The 19,822-nt window shown below is 38.4% G+C and overlaps 1 protein-coding gene across 1 annotated transcript in view; it reads left to right on the forward strand.

Annotated features, from left to right (window-relative positions):
- The first annotated feature begins 4 nt into the window (after positions 1-4).
- Positions 5-19,822, forward strand: part of LOC140937436 (xaa-Pro aminopeptidase 3-like) — a 25,537-nt gene continuing 5,719 nt past the window's right edge. Inside the window, exons 1-16 of the mRNA XM_073386990.1 lie at positions 5-213; positions 274-411; positions 3,556-3,666; positions 7,220-7,274; positions 8,532-8,624; positions 9,588-9,661; positions 10,618-10,687; positions 10,921-10,984; positions 12,746-12,786; positions 14,072-14,184; positions 14,679-14,788; positions 15,150-15,313; positions 16,196-16,346; positions 17,160-17,232; positions 17,759-17,805; positions 18,468-18,628. Of these exons, the coding sequence (XP_073243091.1) occupies positions 117-213; positions 274-411; positions 3,556-3,666; positions 7,220-7,274; positions 8,532-8,624; positions 9,588-9,661; positions 10,618-10,687; positions 10,921-10,984; positions 12,746-12,786; positions 14,072-14,184; positions 14,679-14,788; positions 15,150-15,313; positions 16,196-16,346; positions 17,160-17,232; positions 17,759-17,805; positions 18,468-18,628 (1,562 nt within the window). The 5' untranslated portion in view covers positions 5-116. The remainder of the gene's footprint in view (positions 214-273; positions 412-3,555; positions 3,667-7,219; positions 7,275-8,531; positions 8,625-9,587; positions 9,662-10,617; positions 10,688-10,920; positions 10,985-12,745; positions 12,787-14,071; positions 14,185-14,678; positions 14,789-15,149; positions 15,314-16,195; positions 16,347-17,159; positions 17,233-17,758; positions 17,806-18,467; positions 18,629-19,822) is intronic.

Raw genomic sequence — 19,822 nt, forward strand, 5'->3', positions numbered from 1 at the left:
CTCGTCCCGCCCATGAAAGGGACGCGTTGGTCACGCATTCGTAAGAGTGCCGATATAATCGGAAAAAATCGGAAGATCTCCGAACTAACACGAGCTCTCACGAAAACCTGACGATCATGCACAGAGGATTGGGCACTACAACAGAATTTGACATGGCGGCCACGCGGATAACACAATTTCATCTTGCGTTCACTGTAAATTCTCGCGTATTTGGTGAGTGAGAATAATATTTGCATATTTTTGCTATCGGTTGAAAATCTAACATTCTGATAGTTTGTAAATGGCAGCTGCATAAGACGACATTTTCAAGATGGACAGCAGCTCTGCAAAACCATGTGTGCGCTTCATTTTTTCATCCCAACTCGCGGTCCTTCAGCAGAGTGGCCGGATTAGAGGAGATTTCTAACGAAGGTAACAAGGTCATTTTATGAAATGAAATCATCAGATATATGATAACATAACTGCATAACTGTTGGGACTCAAGTGGGACCCTGTTCCTTTTCTAGGCAAACTGTAAACATACCCCAAACGTAACAGACCTTGACCTTCTTCAACGGGCTATAACATTATAATATCCGTACCCCCCTCCCCTCCCCTGGTTGAGGACCAATGGAATTCTTTAGGGGTAAGTTATGAAAATTGACGCTTTCTTTATGGGTAGAGTAAAAGCAATTTCAGAATACCTGGCCACATCATTTACGTTTGTCGGACGATTTTCAAGAACGAGGTATAACACAATAGGCACTTTTGTTATTCAATGATATGCAAAGAAATGGCTGGGTATTCTGAAATTTAGCCAAGTAAAAAAATATATATATAATTCTTTGGGGATGAAGCTTCATTTTTCACGAAATTCTTCAGCGAGTAAACATATTAAGTCAACTCCCATTATAGCGGACAACCTTGGGACCGCGGTTTTATGTCCGTAATAGCAAGAGTCCCTAATAGCGGGGTGGGAGAAAATAAAAAGGTTCTGTTATCAAACAATAATAATTTATAAATAACATTTGCTATGTTCAGAAGGTTTAAATGTGCTCCTTATGTGAATAACAGCACAATTAATCAATGAAGTTCTTTGATGAGGGGGGTATTGGGGTATATTAGAAACCGCAAAACCGAAGAAAAAAATCATCCAAAACTGCAAAACCGAAAAAAATTCGGTCAAAACCTAAAACCGCATACAAAGCTGTCAAAAACCGATACAATGGTGGCAAGTGGGGCATACAGAGCAAACTAAACTAACACTAATTTCACCAAAGTATTTGTGAATGTCATGGACTTTGTCTGAAGCCTTCGTATCTTTTTGTGTCTGCTTTAATCATAGGCTTTGTTTCTGCCGCTCTCTCGAGCCCAGACTTTGCAGCTCAATTTCTGAAAAGCCGCTAGTTATGGAGCCTAGTTAACTTAGGAGAATTTGCACACAAGTCCTCTTTAGAATTGCAATTTTGCAGTCGCAAAAAGCTATAGCTCTGGAAACTTCAATCGAAAATCTCTAATCGAACATTACCATTTGATAACTCCCCTCCTCGTAAAAAAAACGCAACACAATCCACAATTGCTTCTTCCATTGCTGGCGTGGGAGGCACGTTGGAAGCCATAGCTCGCAAACTGACCAAATGGTCGCCCTGGTCTGCGAGGTCAAAGGCTCGGCGGGCGTCAAGGGAGACGCTTGATCCCCTACCATGACATTTATTTTGTCATGTATTCCTCTAAATAACTTTGGCGTTTTGCGGCTATTCGAGATTAGTGCTGCTCAAATCGAACAGAAACCGGAACCCAAAATAGGCCAAATAGGAAAAACCAAAAACCACATCGGGTACCAAAACCGAAAACCGCTAGTATTTTTCACGAAAACCGAAAACCAGATGCTAAAAAACGAAAAATCCGCAAACCGCAATGACCACCAAAACCCAAAAACCGAAGTCTTTTGCAACAAAAACCGAAAAACCGATCTAAAAAATAGCCAAAACCACAAAACCGAAGTCTTTTGCAACAAAAACTGAAAAACCGATCTAAAAAATAGCCAAAACCGCAAAACCGAAGTCTTTTGCAACAAAAACCAAAAAACCGATCTAAAAAATAGCCAAAACCGCAAAACCGAAAATCCCAAGGCCCCCCTCTTTGATTTTTGTGTTGAACAACAAAATGTAAAGGAGTGAACTGAATATGTAATATTTTAGTAAACAATTTCTCATCAGAAACGGTGTCTGATACCACATTTAGACATGTGTTGTGCTTTTCAAAATGGGACAACGACAGAGGACTGGCAATAATAGTGCTGCATGCAGTTACTATTTATAGACCCGAAACTTGGACAAACAAACTGAAATTAACATTAGCGAATTCCTCAGTTTTGTCTGACTTTTGTCATTTAAATGTCATGTTGGTCTGTCTTCTGTCATTGGAAATAGAAAAATGACAAAACTCAGCCAAAAATTGCAAATTAGTCACTCTGACTCTCAAAATTAGTCACTCTTGGTGGGAAAAGGATTAACAGAGGTGGCGGCCTGGGGCTTGAGATTCCAGTTATTTATTAGTTATATGGCAACCCAAAATATCTTGCTAGACTTAATGAACTTATCAACAGTGCTGAAACTGCTAAGCGGTTGTTGAGAATAGAACACGTGGGTGTGAGCTCTCCTAAAGAGGTGGGGAAAAAAAGCACAAGCTCAAGTGAAGAAGTGAGGATGACTGTTAACAATTTAAGGAATCTAAGTGAAAATAAACATTCCGGATATCTTTTGAAATGTATTTTGGCAAATGATGAACAGCAGACTCTAATTTATATAATTATGTTATGAAAGTCAAAACAATAGAATTGTCACTTTGGTACCAATAAAGTGTCCGTAATTCCGTAATAGTAAGAGTCTGTAAAAGCGGGAGTCATTTCCAGTCAAACCTCTGTAGCTTTTGCTGGGGATCTGAATTTTGTCCATAATAGCGGGCGTCCACAAGGCGGGAGTTGACTGTCAATTATTCTTAATGGGTAGACTTACATTCTTCAGGGGTAACCCATATTCCTCATGGGGAAGACCCATATTTTATGAAAGTCTTCAGGGATGAATGCGATTTTATGAAATCTTCAGGGGTAAAAGGAAAAGGTTAATCCTTAACTTTGGTGTACTGATATTAAATGGAATAGACTAATGGCTAGAAACAGTCGAATCTCCTCGTTCCTCGCTGCTAGGAACGTGTGCCTTGACAACAGAAATGTTTAAATGATGATGTAAATGAATGGGTACATGTTCAAGTTCATGTTTTTCTTGGTCCAGGGCTCGAAATTCCTTAGGTTGCCTTTTTGTGACCAGTTGGAAGAATCTTATCTAGTCACCGTGCAGATGCAAATTTTCAGTTACCATTTTCTTCAACGAAAAGAATATTTGGGGTTGGTTGAAAGTGTTTAAAATTGTTTAATACATAAATTCACCTAGTTGAAATAAATGGATGTCATTGAAATTTAGTGTATGAAGTTCCTTTAAAATGGGGTCTGGATGAGATCAATAGTTTATGCCTGTTAATTTTATTGATTTTATATTTTTATTCATTCTTATGTAGAAAAACTGAAGAACCTAAGTGAGAGAGGTCTCAGATTTTCAGGAGACAAGTCCAAGACGATTGGACAGCCAACCCCAGATTCACATCCACACCTAATGGAAGAGGATGAAAGTAAGTATTACCGGTAAACTGTGCAAAGAATAAATTGTTGCAATATGTAAAAGTTGCCAAAAACAAATACTCAATCTCAAGAATCTCTGTCAGAGACTGCATGCAAGAGCATTTTGAATGAAATGAGAATTTCTTCACATAACTAGGCACACTTGAGTGCAATGAAAAAATAACCTCTTAATGTAAATATGCAGGTAAGGAGCTTAGAGCAGCACTTTTGTACTATATAAACCCAATACACCTTTTTACTGATACCACGGCCATATTGAATTACTTCAATTTAAGGAGTATTATGGATGCCCAGTGGGCATGAGCACCATCTGTTACACTCGCTTAGTATTAGAAATATGATCTTTCACTTTAAATTTCTTGAGAAAAAGGTAATTATTATTACATTCAAACACAGCACAACAATCTTTTTTGTCCATTACAATCTTATGCTACAAAACTTTAAGAGAAAATGTCCCGAAAGGCATGCGTTAATACTGAGCAAATACATTGGAATGTGCTCATGCCCCCTGGGCATCCCTTAATACTCCTTAATTCTAACTAATTCAATATGGCCACCATATCAGTGAAAAGGTCTATTAAATTTGATATTTTGCTTGGGATACTCTATAGGAATTTATGGTAAATAATTGTCACAGCCCTGATGCGGCACTAATTCAAGGAATTCAGTATAACTAAAATAACACCATGAAGCAAGTCTAACAGAGCACTGGAAAATTGTTTTCACTAAAAAACAATGTTCTCAATCAGTTCAAAGTGATTATATATTAATCACCGCTTGCCCATTTAGTTCTCTCTCCAAAATTCTTGCAAGATGTAGTTAATTGGTACCATTACAAAAAGCTTCTGTTTGTTACTGTAAAATTGCTGTAGTGTGCAGATAGAAAATATACCATAAAAACTATAAGAAAAATATCTTTGTCACGTCCAATGTTTTTAACAAAAACACTGCCCTCAGTGTTTACATTTGAGGCACAGAAAATTTACTTGAATATTAAGAATGGTGGCCCTTATTATTAAGTATTAAAAAGTGCCACAGTACTTAATATTCAAATCAATATGGTAGCAAAAATAAAATCACTGGCACTGAAATCAAACTACCAGAATTTAAAGCCAAAATTTAAATTCTTGGGAAAACCCCCCTGAAATATTGAATTTTAAACCTCCACAAATTCATTTGCATGTCGCTATAACCATAAAACTGGAGTACCTGCCCCCCTTGTCCTGGTCTTTTTCTAGGGAAAAAATGAAACCTGTTCTTTAACTGGTGGCTGCTGTTTGTCACAGATATGTTTGCAAATTGAAATGAAGCTGTATAAAGTTGTTACATTATCAATGATTAATAAATAATTAAAACTAATGCTCGTATCTTGGTTCAAGGAACCACACACAAAGCACCCAAGTAAATTATATACAATCCAGTATAAACAAAAATTAATTGTAGCAATTTCTGTCCATTTTTTGTTTATGGTTTAACATTTTAAGACTGTATTTTAAAAATGTATTAGCTTCTGAGTTTCTACTTTTAGTGAGTGCAAGACAATATATAAAATTGTAAGAAGAAGGACGGTAGGACCAGAAATTTTTAGTCATGTATTTGGTAGAGACTGACTTGTTTTTGTTGGTAACAATATTATTTCAGCTGAAGATTCATTAAAAGAAAATCAAAAAAATTGATTGCACAATAATATTTGAATTTTAAACTGTCTTCATCAAATTAAATATTATTCTTCACTGATAGTGGTGTCATTCAAATTTTCTTTGGTTTGAAATTTTCCTTTGTCTTAGAGCCATTACCATTTTTTCAAAATATAATACAAAATTTATTTGGCTTTAAACTGGGAACCACATGGCAAATTAACATTAATTTAAGAAATGTGTCAGGTAATTCCATCATGTAATGGAATAAATGTGTGTCAACCAGTAACGTCTTTTAATTCATTTCCAAAATTCTCTTTACATTTGCCACATTTATAATATAAATGTTCTTTGTATCATTAGCAAAATTAATGGTTGATCACCACAGTGGGGTAACTAGTGCAGGTTGCTACCTGGTGTCACACGTACTTGTTGTTTGATTGAATATGAAGGAACAAAAGAACAGTGAATTATGGGAAGTGTTTTTGTGTGCCAGAGCACATGAACTTAAATGAAATGTTTCTGGCTGTTAGGAAGTCTACACCCATCCCTCTCATTATCTTGTGAGAGAACTTTAATTAACATATACCCTGGTAGATTATCACTTTAAACTTCCTCTCTGACTGATCAGTTGTGATAGAGAAGGCACTGTTTAAGACATTCATCAGACAATTGTTTTTCTTGATTGTGTCAAGAATCAAGCCACTTCTGCTGACTGCCTTGCCATAGTTTTGATATTCTGCAATGGGTAATTTTACCATTCGAAAAGTGACAGATCTGGTGATCCTGGCATGCATTTTAGTTGCCACATTTGCAACGTTATTTACACACTTCCATGGGCTTAGGGTGCCATTTTTCAAGCAAGCAACTGAAAAACTAATTTATCTGGGAGAACCATTAAATTTGGAAGGAGTTTCTTATGACACCTCCAATGAGGATGCAATGATGATGGAGCTACTAAGACCTTCTCCCCCTGATGAGTATCCAACTCCAAGACGTAACAGGAGGGGGACATCAGATGACACCTCTGGTACCCTGTTTTTTATGTGTAATGCCATAGTTTGCATATCTTAGGCCTCGTCCACACATATCCAGATATTCGTGAAAACAAAGATTTTTTCTTCGCTGTCATAAAAGCATACATCTTAGTACATGTAGTGTATTTGAATCTTTTTGGCCCATCCATGGGAAAATGCCCAAACAATGGAAATATGATGGCGTCCCTTAAAGAGCCTGTGCTGTATGATGTACATATGCAGACATCGTTTTTAATCTGTCCATGTGAAAATGAAAATCTTAAAATTTTACTGAGCAGACTCTAAATAAGACTAAAAAGATAGTACCATCTGAACGTAATGCTGAAGAGATTTCATTTGAATGTTAATGTCATTGGATTTTGTCCACAGACTCAAAAGTTAGAACTCATACTAATAATTTATTATTAATTATAGTAACTTGTACTGGACCCAGTTGTTCAAAAGGTAGCTTTAGAACGCTATCCACTGGATAAATCCCTGTCCACTGGATAATGCAGCATTAGTTTCTCTAATATTTATCTGTTGAATAGTTACCTTAATCTCACTTAACACTTGCAAAAGCTAAAAATCCCTCAAAATTCCCTCAAAATCCCAAAAAATAGCAAAAATAAATACTTGCCAAATATGGCTAATGGTTTTTTTGCAAAATTTAATACTCAGGAAATTAAGTGAGAATAACTAAAGGTATTTATCTGGTGGATAGCCAATGAACAGGTTTCATTTGAATGGTCACTCCGCAGACTTCAAAGCACATTGGATGTCTTCATAATATTAATGTGTTTGGTGCTGAAAGGGTTAGGGTTGAACTCTTGAAAAGTGAGAGGGAGCGGGTCGAGTTATCTTTACGTTGTTAAACTTCTTTCTTCCAGTTACTCCTGGCATTTCCAAGAAGGAATACAGAGACAGAAGACATAGACTCCTCAGGTAACCCATCTTGGGTAATAATAATACAAATTTTAACTACTTTTTCTCATGTCTACTGGTCTTGATTTAGTCTTTTACAGTTAAGCCAGGTCAAGCATACCCCCCAAGATTCCATTTAAATGAATTTGTTATTCAAAAGTTGAATTTGTTGGTAGTTGTAGATTGCAGATTCATGTCTGCATTCTTGTATGTGTAATGACTCAGCCATGAGTTCACACTCGAGGCAGTTACAAAATTTCTACTAGCTCAGTTTCCCTGAATTTGATGTAAATTTTCAATCCGACCAATTACAGGGAAGTTCTAGTAAAATATTCACTGCTCACTACGTATGCACGAATGCCGATTTAAATTTGCCACTAGTTATGGGAACAACCAGCGGATTCATTTTTGAAATAAACAATTCATTAATAGAATCTTGGTGGGTATGCTTCACCTGTCTTGACTGTAAGACTAGATGTATGTGTGCATGTCTGGAAACATGTTAGCCTGCAAAGCAGGCATATTTTGTGGTGCGAACGGTGATACTTTTTTGGGGGGGATGAATGCTCTCCACCATCTTGGATGTTGAAACTAACAGAGAGTTGAGGCAAATCAAAAACTGATTTCAAGGGAGGTTGGTGGATTTAAAATAGAGAAGGGTGAGGGGAGAGGAGGAAAAAATGCTGTCTCCTTCCCACCCCTCCCCCTTTTCCACCCCTCCTCCCTTAATTTTTTTTTTCATTCCAATTCTTACTACCTCTGACTCTCCGTTAGAAAAAAGCGCCTGCTCCATAGGCTAGATACGTGTAGTTGCCATGCCAGCCAGTGTCATTTCTTAGACTCAGAGGATTAGGTTGTCAGGTTTCTGAGCCAAATTTTGTGTTTAAACTTAGCATATTATAGACATTGCTTTAACTTTGAGATGGTATACTGCCTATAAAAGTAATTGCATGCCCCAAATGAGGTTGATCCGAAGTGATATATGTAAGGTAGCATAAATGGGCAAAAACGAATGATAAGACCAAATACCATTATCAAGACCAGTAATGTGATGTGTATAACCAGTTTCAAGTAAACTAGCATTAGTTTTAACAAAATTAAGCACTCAATTGTTGTTTCCTTAAGCAACCATACACTTTCATGAACAGAGTCAGGGTAGGTTGAAGCTTGTGAAGAATGATCTTCTCTCTAATTAATGAGACAATCATAATGTTCCGTTGTATTGCTAAATGATTTTATACTTCTAGAATTTCGTTTTACTTTTTTTGTGTCTTGCAGTTTACTTGCCAAGACACATTTTGGAGAAACCCATGATAAACACTTAGTGATCATTCCAAGTAATCCAAGATTGTACATGACAACAGATGTGCTGTAAGTCATAAATGATTCAACTAAACCATTCACACCTGAACCATCGGTAATTGCCTGGGCTTAGTTTTAACAATCATAGACAACTTTGACACTTAGGTGCAGGGAAAAGAGATCTTTGAACTTTACCAGAATGAGCAAGATTCAGTCAAGCAGGGTGCTGAAAATTATGCAAAAAAACCTGTTAAGCTGACCAAAAATTCCGGCAGTGAAAATCTTGTCTCACTGCCCAGCCCTAATTCCTTTCAGATAATTCCATGATCCTCTCGATTTTCACAGAAAAGAGGCAAGAGGGAGAGTGATTGAAAGTTTACGTTTAGGGGCTGTGATACTTTTAAAACCAAAATAATCTAGAAATTTTGCTTTGTGTGTGTTACAGGTTAAATTTGATTTCAGTTTAAATTTTTTTAACCTAGGTTGATTCTCAATTTCCTTTGTTTCCTAGCACTAATTCATGAATAATCAGGGCTAGAAGACAAAGGAAATTGAGAATCAACCTAGGTTAAATCAAAATCAACCTGAAATCAAATTTGACCTGTAACATATGCATTAATTCCAAATATCAGAAGCTGCAATTTAGCATCAGGAACAGAAGGCAGAATATAATGCTTGACTCTTGAACAGTTTTGGTTGTTTCTGGCCAGATAGTGACTAGAAAAAGGCTCATAACCAGCTTCAAATAGCACTTTTAGCAAAATTTCTTCGCCAAATGGGTTAATGATGTATTTGTTCAAGGGAATAATGTTATTTTTCAAGTTGGTAGAGTGATTTTGCATAAGCTGATTTTTATAATATGCTAAATTATAAGTTTTAAGGAACAATAAAGAAGACAGCAAAGTGCAAGTGCGATATTGTATTGCCAAACTGCAAGTGCGATAAAAGTAGGATATTAAAGATACAAAATCTTCACTTTTACTCATCATAATCAGAAAGGTTTCCTTTAGTTATTTTTTTTGGCATTTTTAGGTACCCTTTCCGACAAAACACAGATTTTCTATATTTAACAGGATTCCAAGAACCGGATGCAGTTTTAGTTTTGCGTAAGTGGTGTTAATAATACCAGTAGTTACCTTATAACTATAACCTTATATAACTTTGGCACGAAATTTCACATGTGAAGTTTCAAATATTGCCATGGCAACCTTCCGTACGTCCCAGTGCCAAGATGGTGACAAAGTTTTAAAATTTTGTGAATGAAGATGTCAGAGATGAAAAACATGCCTTCTAGCAGTCAGAGACAAGTAGATTGATTTTCTTGCTGGGCAAGTAACTTTTAAAGCTTACTTGCCCAATAGGGTCCAGGCATGTCATCTTCCAATTAAATCATTGACTAAGATGAACAAGCTTAATAATTTGTGAAAGCTGCTTGCCCAAAGGACTAGCTGAGATTCAAGTTTTTTTTTTTCAAGCCCTGTCCCACAATATAGCATGAAAAGTGTCTAAAATCAATGTTTTTCTTCGTTTAAAATCATGATCTTGGACCAGTTGGCTAAATCCTTCTCCCACCAATTTTTGGTTCTTTGTTCATCAATGCAACTTTTTTCTAGTGTTTTTTTTGGTGTTAGAAAAGTTAGGCAAGCTGACTTTGTGAAATCTATGTCCGTTTTTGCTGGTTCATTCATACACTTTGCTTACCCATTGTTCTGCTGAAATACTCCTCGTTCTTTCTACACTTCATTTCTCTTGACCAGATCTTTAAAAGGGCGACAAAGGGAACCATTCTGTCCAATCCCTTCTCCGAAACCTCTATCCAGATTTGTCTTTTGTCTTTTTACCAAGATGAAATAGCTGTCCATTGGACGTTTTCTCTAAAGAATTATACAACTGAAAAGTTTAAATTTGGCTTTTGAATCCTGTCAAGGACTTAAGACTGTTGTCCTTTTTGCACATTTCTGAGCGGAAACTAGGTAGTTTCGTATTATACAATTTCCACTGATGGTGCATGTTGTTGATAATAATTGTTTACAATGTAATTCCAAGTTTCATTTCTTCACAGAGTCAGTGGATGGTCTTCCCTTTCCAGCTCATAAAAGCACCTTGTTCATCCAACCACCTGACCCAAAAAGGTGAAACAACCTTTAAGCTTCTCTGACTAGATAGATTATGAATTTTTACTTGTAAAACTCCTTGGGAAAAAATGTGCCTCTACAAAACAGATTACTTAATTCAATATTGTTTCTCGGCACTTGTGTATTTGTTTGGATTCCTAGTCTACCACAGTATTTTAAAGTAATGTTTGTCACGCAATGCATCTACACAAGCGTTTGTAATGGCCTTGAATTTTCCTTCTTATTTTAAGGGAGTTGTGGGAAGGCAAACGACCAGGGACAAGAGATGCAATTCTCTTTTTTGGATTTGATGAGGTGACTTGATGTGTTAATTATCACACAAACCTTCAAGATTTTCTTGACACTCAAGGATCAATGTCCAGTTCCTGTACTTCATTTGAATCAACGTCATTTTGGCGAGAAAATGTGATAGCTGTCGTCAGTCTGCTGGGACTCTACGAGTTTTAGCGAGAATGTCGTAGTGGCCAAAACGAGCTATCAAATGTTAAAAATTTTATCATTTAGCGCTCGGGAGAGGGCATCACCTCCTTTAACGGAAATAAGCGTGCTAATTTTTTTGGTGAAAACAGTACAATGAAGCCTTGTGGGCTGTCTATTTTTAGAGAATAGGCGAGAAAACCTTGAATTTTAATGCCTTCCTCGTCCTCAAATCTAAAGCTCTCTAGCAATTATTATATTTATTATACATTGTAGTCACCATCTGTCTTCTCTTTGGCTAAAAGCCTACAGTTAATTCTGGAAAACAGCGCAACCTACAGATTATTCACTAATCTGTACCTACAGATTAGTGAATAATCTGTTGGTTGCGCGCGCAATGCATGATTTCCAAGAGCAATGTAAAGTGCGCGGACAGCAATGTCAAGTTCGCGGACAGCGAAGTAAGAATGGCTTCTCGATTCGCTACATCGACCTAGCAAGAAATTGAGAAATTACTTGAAGATAAAGTATAATAAAACAATTATTAGATTCGGTTTTTGTGATATCCGGAATAATCAAGGTCTCGGTTAGTGTTATCAGCCTCAGCCTTCGGCTTCAGCTGATAACACTTACCTCGACCTTGATTATTCCGGATATCACAAAAACCTCATCCAATAATTGTGTAGAAGCTGATTATGATCTGAAGAATTGTGCAGATCACGGCGGGTGTTATCTTCAGCCTCGGCAGAAAACGCCCTCCGAGATTTGCATAATTTATTCTTGGCCCCGGTTGTTCAAACGTTGGATAGCGCTATCCACCGGATAAATCACTATCCAGCGGATAAGTATTACGGAAATCAATTACGCTATCCGCTGGATAAAGATTTATCCGGTGGATAGCGCTATCCGACGTTTGAACAACCGGGGCCAGTTGATACAAAAGCCAAGTCCATTGATTGTCTTATTGTTCATGCAAAATAATTCATACTTAAAAACATGCTTACCTCGATTGATAGTAAGTTTCTGTTGTCACTTCGTTGTTTCTGTGAAAATTCAGAATATAAAGGGATGCCTAGTCTAGAGGATATTCATTGATGTTTCCTATCGCTTTGTTTTTCCTCATATTGTCAATGAGAGCAACTCGTACTAAGAAGGGGTACCTTTAGGTGGAAAAGAAAGAAAGAGCAAACTTTGCAGGCACAGATCCACACCGGTTTCCACCGTTTTACCGAAATCGGTCAGATTTTTGATAAGAAATATATTTTTTAAGACTAAAAAAACTTTCCAAGTTGAAATCTTATTCTCTCTTGTTTATATTCATTCACTAATGAAATAATCTGATGAAATAATCTGCCGAATTGTAAGGCTTTATCCAAGGAGAATGGGACTGGCCAATATCCTGTCTGAATGACTCAGAAACCCAGGAAACGGGACTTTGGGGAGTTAAAATCCCAAGAATTTCTCAAAGGAGCATGCCCTTGGACTGCCCTAGAAACTTGTGCCTTTCGCGCGCGTTTAGGAAATTGGTCAATATTTATCCTAGATCCCCGCCTGCTTTGTATTGACACTGTCTACAACTGGCAAATATAAAATGACAATAATCCTGAAAACTGTTTCTATTTCTTTTTTTCTCTTCAGTCATATTCAGTTCGGAACCTTCCTTCAGTGCTTACTGATAGGTAAGTTCTTGTTACATGGTACCTCTTCACCTCAAGTTTTAGTCTATTGTAATGTAAAAGTCTAAGTAGTCAGATTAATTTCAGCATTATAACTTTGTGAACAAGTGTCCTAGTCTTGTCCTGGAAATTACTCAACGAAGCTGCATACCAAAACTAAAGCGAACAAACACCAAGGTGTATGTTTGAATAAAGTCTTGTTGTTGTTGTTGGAAAGGCACATCCCAATGTCATGTTATTAATGGCTTCATGTTATGTGCACAAAAGAAACAAGACCCCCCAGTGACCTCCTTTCCAACAAGGAGTAGGACGTGTAAGTCAGAGTATTGCTATCCAGAGCTATTAGAGCCTGGGTACTGCTTAACACGGTTTACGGTCAAGTCGCCCGAAACCAGAGTTATGTCGCCCGGAATTTTTCGTCAATTCGCCCGAAATTTTATCATGCTTAGCAACATCGTATCACCTTAATCGCGCTTGTTTCGTTTCATGAAATCTTCAAGAACAAGATGTATTACTCATTTGACGTGCCTGTTTCGTTTTATCAAGGCTAAAAGAACGGCATATGATACACATTCATCCCGCTTGTTTCGTCTCACCATATCATCATTGCTTAAATAGCTAGGCTTAATTATCACAATTATTGTCACATTACCGCTTTAAGAACGAGGTATCTTACATACACACTCTTTATTAAAATTTCGGACGACTTGACTAAACATTTCGGGCGAAATGACTCTGGTTTCGGGCGATATATTTACGCTTTGGGCGAGATGACTTTTGAGCAACTTGACCGGTGGTTGCCCATGACACAAACCGGGTGAAAAGCTTGTGGAAGTCAGATTTAACCAACACAACCTTAGGTACATCCTCTCCCCTTAAGGCCGACTGGGCAGCTTGCTAGTTAGGTAACTCTGGGTCTATAATGGAGGGACAGCTAGAAAAACCCTTCCAAGTAAAGTATGGGACGCAAATTCTAAATTTGATAACAACTTTTGGATCGGCTTTAGGTTCATCCCTTGATCCCCTAAGCAATGTTTTGCAGGAAAAAGAAACTTATTTGCACCAATCTTGCTTGAAATTCAACGTTGTTTGGGGTAAAATGTGGTAGGAAGCCTGTTTTACTAAGATTATGGTATCGGGTGAATGTCCCAACACCTTTGACCTGCACTGTTGTTCAATTGTTGAAAGCTCTCCTTTAAAATAAGACTTTCCACTGTTGCTAAAATGTTACACACGGTGTAAGTCAACAAAAACTGAGCAGTTTCCTTTCTTGGAACACCGTTTACAGGTTTGCTGGAAAAGACTTCTGTGTTTGGTATGATCATTTGCGACCTCCCCACCCCACCATTCATGACGAAATCTCCAAGGTTCTGTTCAACTCAGAAAAGTTTACTTATAAAAGTAAGTGTCTTTGAGAGAATTATGACTTGAGTTTCGAAACACAAGTTTTTAACCTTCGTTGCTTGGGGTTTGTTTGGCGAGAGGGAGAGGTAGCTTCTTGTTCCCACCCTCAGTTCTCCCCGTGGCTTCGCGCGCGTTTTCTCATTCTTTTTGCTCTATCGCCAAACAAACCTCCAGCTACGCGCGCTATTTTTTCTGATCCTTTTGAGATCGAGAAATTCTAAGCGGTTTCTTATGGTGTAAACAAGTTCCACAGTTACATGTATCTCTCGACCGGAATAATGCGAACAAGCAACAAAAACGTAGTATGATGTCTTGAATGAAAGGCTTCCGGATCAGTCTAAGATTCTGAGAAACTACCCACCCATCCGTCTCCTAACCAGCAATTTTGGCTTAAAACGAGAAGTCAGTTTAAACGTCGGGTTATGGGATGGGTAGTTGAGCTGTTTGCATTCGTTTATTCTATCGACTGGTGTTACTTATTTCCTTTTCAGATTTGTTGATTCTTGGCCACAACACTCACATGTTGAGGCTTATAAAATCTGAAGCAGAAATTAAACTCCTCAGGCAATCAGCTTCTTTAACAGCTAAAGCTTTTAAGAAGGTAAGGGGGGGGGGGGGGGGGGGGGCGGCATACGCGTAGTACGAAACCACTTTCAAAGGGCGGGAAAGAGACCTGGATCTCGACATTCATGCCTGCCTATTACAGCGAAGGACTGTCAGCAAGTCTCCAAATATTTTGTTGGCTCTGTGTAAAGATTAGAAGTAATTATTTACCAACTCAATTAAACCTCGCAGAAGCAAGAAGACTTCCGGAAAGAAGGTCCATGTGTTAAATGTGAACCCGTCGTTTCTATGGGAAACGAATTTATCTTAAATTGATCGCCAAAAAATGGTGGCAATTCCTTCCAAGAAATTGTTGTTAGAAGGATGGCCTCCTTACCCTTGTTTCTTTGTTTTTTAAGGTGATGAAAAGCACTCGTCCAGGCCTGGAGGAATCCCATCTCCACAACATAGTAGAGTACGAATGTCGCATGGCAGGAGCTGAAAGGCTAGCTTACCCCCCTGTGGTAGCAAGTGGACCAATGGCAAATACTCTACATTATATTAACAATACTCAAGTTCTCAGGTAAATGTTGAACTAATAACTATGTTATTGTTGTGAGTTAATCAAGAGTTTTGGACTCGCGTTAACGGCAAACGGCAAACATCAGATTCACGTTGAAAAGTAATTTTTCGATTAGGAAATGAACATACCAAGTAACTCTTCTTACGGATGAAGTGCATAAAAAAACCGGACAGTAAAGGACAATTGAAGGAAAAACTTATTCACGTGATACACGTTTGTGGTTTGCCATAAACGCGATTCTTAATCTTTCTAATAGCAAGAACGCTGACGTTTCGGACGTCATGATTAGCAAGCGGAAGTTCGATATCTCGCTTTATGTAACGCTTGTCTCACTTAACGAATCTGAATGCTTTTTGTTTTAACTCTCGCTGAACGAAGTTGTCGAGTCAGAGCACTGAAAGAGAGAAAATATCAACTTCTAGTTGCTATTTTTTACTTCCGGGACGTCAACCTTCTCGTTGCTTAAGGTCCCTTGTATCATTACCAGCTGTGAGACTGTCCTTTTCCCCCTTCTTTCCATTTACCCACGCGCACATCTCAAGAGATTTGACTGGGGACTAGTCAAGGAACGCTTACTTTACGAAGGATCTATTATATGGCAAAAAGAGCGTTTGTTTCCTCCGGAAGCAAAACTGGTAATACGAGAAAGGCTAAACAGGTCCGTCATGTTAGCCCGCCGAGATAGTCATGTATTATTATTATTATTATGTAAAACGTCGCAATGAAAGCACAAAACTCAGTCTTGAACACGTCTCAAAAGTGATCTCTCACGGGAGGTTATCAAACTGTTTAAAGTAATACCCGGTTCAGTCGCGATCCCTTACGAAAGGTGCTTACACTATAAATGTATTACGTATTCATTTTGCCTTTTGATTTCTGTAGGGCTGGCGAGCTTGTGTTGATGGACGCTGGGAGCGAATACCATGGATACGCCAGCGATATCACCAGAACATGGCCGGTCAGCGGTAAATTCAATGACGCGCAGAGACAGCTGTATGAACTGGTGCTAAGAGTACACAAGAAGTGCATCAAGGTAAGATTTTCCTACCCTTAGGACGGTAACCATTGTTTCCTGCATCAAAATCAAATGACTAACGGAAGGAAAGGAAAAATATCGCGAGGACCGTAGACAATTCTTGTCGTTGCACATGTAGATGATGGCAAACCTACATGAAAACTTTTAAGCACATGAAGAAATCACGGTCTTCTTCTCACCCCACCCTCTCCCTTTAGGTAAACGGGTGTGGCAGTTTTAAGAGTTAGATGGTGATGTGAATGTTTTAAAATAAACGCAGTTAATGGCTGTAGTATGACCAAGAAATGAAAATACTAGTATATCTCAGAGTAATTTTTCATTCATGCCACAGCTAGCGACCTAGTGACAGCGTTTATTCGCCAAAACAAAACAAAAGAAATTGATTTAGCACCAAGTACCATTTGAGGAGATTGTTCTACGTCTGCTACTGGAGAAAGGACAGCTTTTTCGATTCATTTTGGTCATCGGAGCCAGGCGAAGGTCTAGTCGTTTGTAGGACCAATGCGGCATTACGTTCATTTCTTAGTTATTGTAGACCCTAAGTGCAAGTCTGGCCCAGAGATCGAACTCACGATCTTCTGCTCCGCAGTTCAGCGTTCTACCAACTGAGCTACCCCAGGCACAGTTCACTGAACTACGACTAACTAGAGGTGCTGCAGTGAATGTTCTGCATTGAAAAGGACGCTAGATTCGAGAATTAACACTTTTGGTATCCAAGCTGTCCCTGTCTAAAAAGTAATTTTATTAGTAAGTTGATTTTGCGAGTGTGACTGGAATGTTTGAGCTGTCAATGTGTTTTTGTGCTTCCAGCTTTGTCAAAAAGGTGCCTCACTTGATTACATTCACCATGCCATGTTAATACTCCTTGGAGAAGAACTAGCCAGTAAGTACACGTGTTTTTTAAAAACAAACAGTTTTATTTTTTTGTCTTTTTCTTTCCCTATCTTTGCAATGCCCAGTCGACCTTCTATTTGGCCTTTGCGGTGTAGCTGCAATCTACTGTCAGTCTATAAAGAATCCCGTGGTATTGATACTCGATCCCGAGGTAGTGATCCCTGATCCCGTGGTAGTGATCCTTAATCCCGTTGTATTGATACTCGATCCCGTGGTAGTAATCCACTAACCCACCGTATTGATCCACGATCCCGTGGTAGTTATCTCATATCCCGTGGTATTGATCGTTCATCCCGCGGTAATGATCCTTAATAGCGCTTACCTTGTTGTCATCCTAATATGTCTTTAAAAAAGACAAGCAAAACCTGCTTTTCAAGAATAGGTTTGGCTCTAATGCTTTTTGAAATTTTTTTTTTTTTTCTCGGTTCAAATTAGGTCCCGTAAGGTATCAAAACCTTCTTTACTTGTAGGCACCACTTCTGACTAGTTTTCGTTGTGGTCTCTTATCTCGACAGAAATCAATTTTATTCCGAAGAATCTTACAGAAAGTCATCTAAAAAGGGTAATTATCTAGTAGTTAAATAGCTTGTTTTCTACAAATTAAACTAGAACGATTGTGAAAAAGCACTTTTCTTTGCGTGTCAGTAAAGTCAAATCCTCTCTTGGTAAAATCCGTTCTCAAGTAAATCCAGGTTTGTTTTGGGCTCATATGAATAATCAGGGCTAGAAAATATAGACAATTCTGTATCAAACTAGTTTGAATACCGGTTCGACCTGGGAACGGATTTAACCTACGAAATAAAAAACCAGTGACTTTATTAAATGATGTTGTCAATGTTATGTTATAACAATGTTATAACACCATTGTTATAACAAAGTTATAATATCACGGCTTAATTGACCAACAAACAATAACATCGCGGCTTTGACTCTGAAGATGAATACCGCACATGTTGTCAAAATGTTAGTCACTATCGACAATTGTCCTATTCAGGACTTCACTCACCCAGACGATCATATTCCACGTACTTATGAAGTAACCCTTCTAGTACAACTCTTCTATCACAGCGCTTTCGATGGCACATTAAATTATCAAATTACACTGCCCTAGAAGTTTTAATTCAAGAATTTTGTTTTATTAACCATAAATTGTAACATATTTGTGTCTGAGCCCTGAACAGTGATTCGTTTCCAGAGGCTGAATATTGGTTGTTTGACTTTCAGGCTGCTAGTGAATTCTGCCCTCATCACGTGGGACACTATCTGGGCATGGACACTCACGACACGCATTTGGTGAGCAGAGGCCTGGGACTACATCCGGGTATGGTTATCACGGTGGAGCCAGGGATATACATATCAGCGGACAACAGCGAAGTTCCCGAGAGGTGAGCAATTACTATTAATTTTCCATTTGCACATACCGTATGCCATCATACACCTTGTTTACGTTTCCTTGAAAATCTAGTTGAGAGAATTAGTTTTAAGATCAAAGCATTTTGACTTAAGTGATCATTTTATCAATTCTCATAACCCAGTCTCTTGATTATGTATTGATATTGTTGGGAGAATATTGATCTTGGTCACTCTTGGGACTTCAAGGGTCAAAGCGCGGTTTTAGTAGCCTGCATCGCAGACGTAATCTAATCCCGGTTAGCGGTCTGCAGGGGCAGCAACGAGATCCTTGTTCTGGCAACCAACGGACTCAACGAATTAAGTGCGTTTGGAATTCCCCTTCAACCTGTTTGGCGAATCGACAGTAGAGAGCTTTAGATTCGAGGACGAGAGTGACTACGAGTGCGAGATTTGACTTAAAGTTTTTTCGCGTATTCTCAAAAAATAGATACCCCGGAAAGCTTCGTTGTACTTTTGATTCACCAGAAAAGTTAACAGTGCTATCTTTTAATATTAAAGGAGGTTAAGCCCTCTCCCGATCGCAAAATGATAAAACTTGTAGCATTTGATAACTCGTTTCTGCCACTACGACATTCTCGCTAAAACTCTTAGTAGAATGACCACGGCTATCACGTTTTCCCGCCAAAATGACGCTGGTTCACGCGCGCGCACTACTTAGTATAAGCGAGTTCGGAGTTCCAGCGGTCGATCACAAGATTGCGTGCGACTGGGAACGAGTCGGGATAAAAGTTGCTTCGATTTGCTCGAGTTTGAAGTTTTTCGACGGTCACCGTGTTTTGAGAAAGAAAATTGCGGGCACAAGGATTTTTACATAAGGAAATGAGGATTTGTGCAGTCGTTGGCTGCAGTAGCAGTACATATCAGCTGCAGAAATGGAGGAAGGGGTTTTGCACTTCGCATAATTGCCATCGTACAAGTCAGGACTGTACATGTCCTGACCTTTTTCAACTTTATCCTTTTCCAACATTGAAAGGAGACCCTGAAAAGAGAAAGGAGTGGGTTAAATCTATTAATCGAAAAAACCCTAAAACAGGGAAAAACTGGCAGCCAAGCGAAGACGACAGGGTTTGTTCCAAACATTTTGTGGATGGACAACCTACCGTAGATCATCCATGTCCTACTGTCGATATGGGGTACAACTACCAACCGAAAAAACATCAGGTAAG

This window comes from Porites lutea, chromosome 5, assembly GCF_958299795.1.
Source record: "Porites lutea chromosome 5, jaPorLute2.1, whole genome shotgun sequence".
NCBI lineage: Eukaryota > Metazoa > Cnidaria > Anthozoa > Scleractinia > Poritidae > Porites > Porites lutea.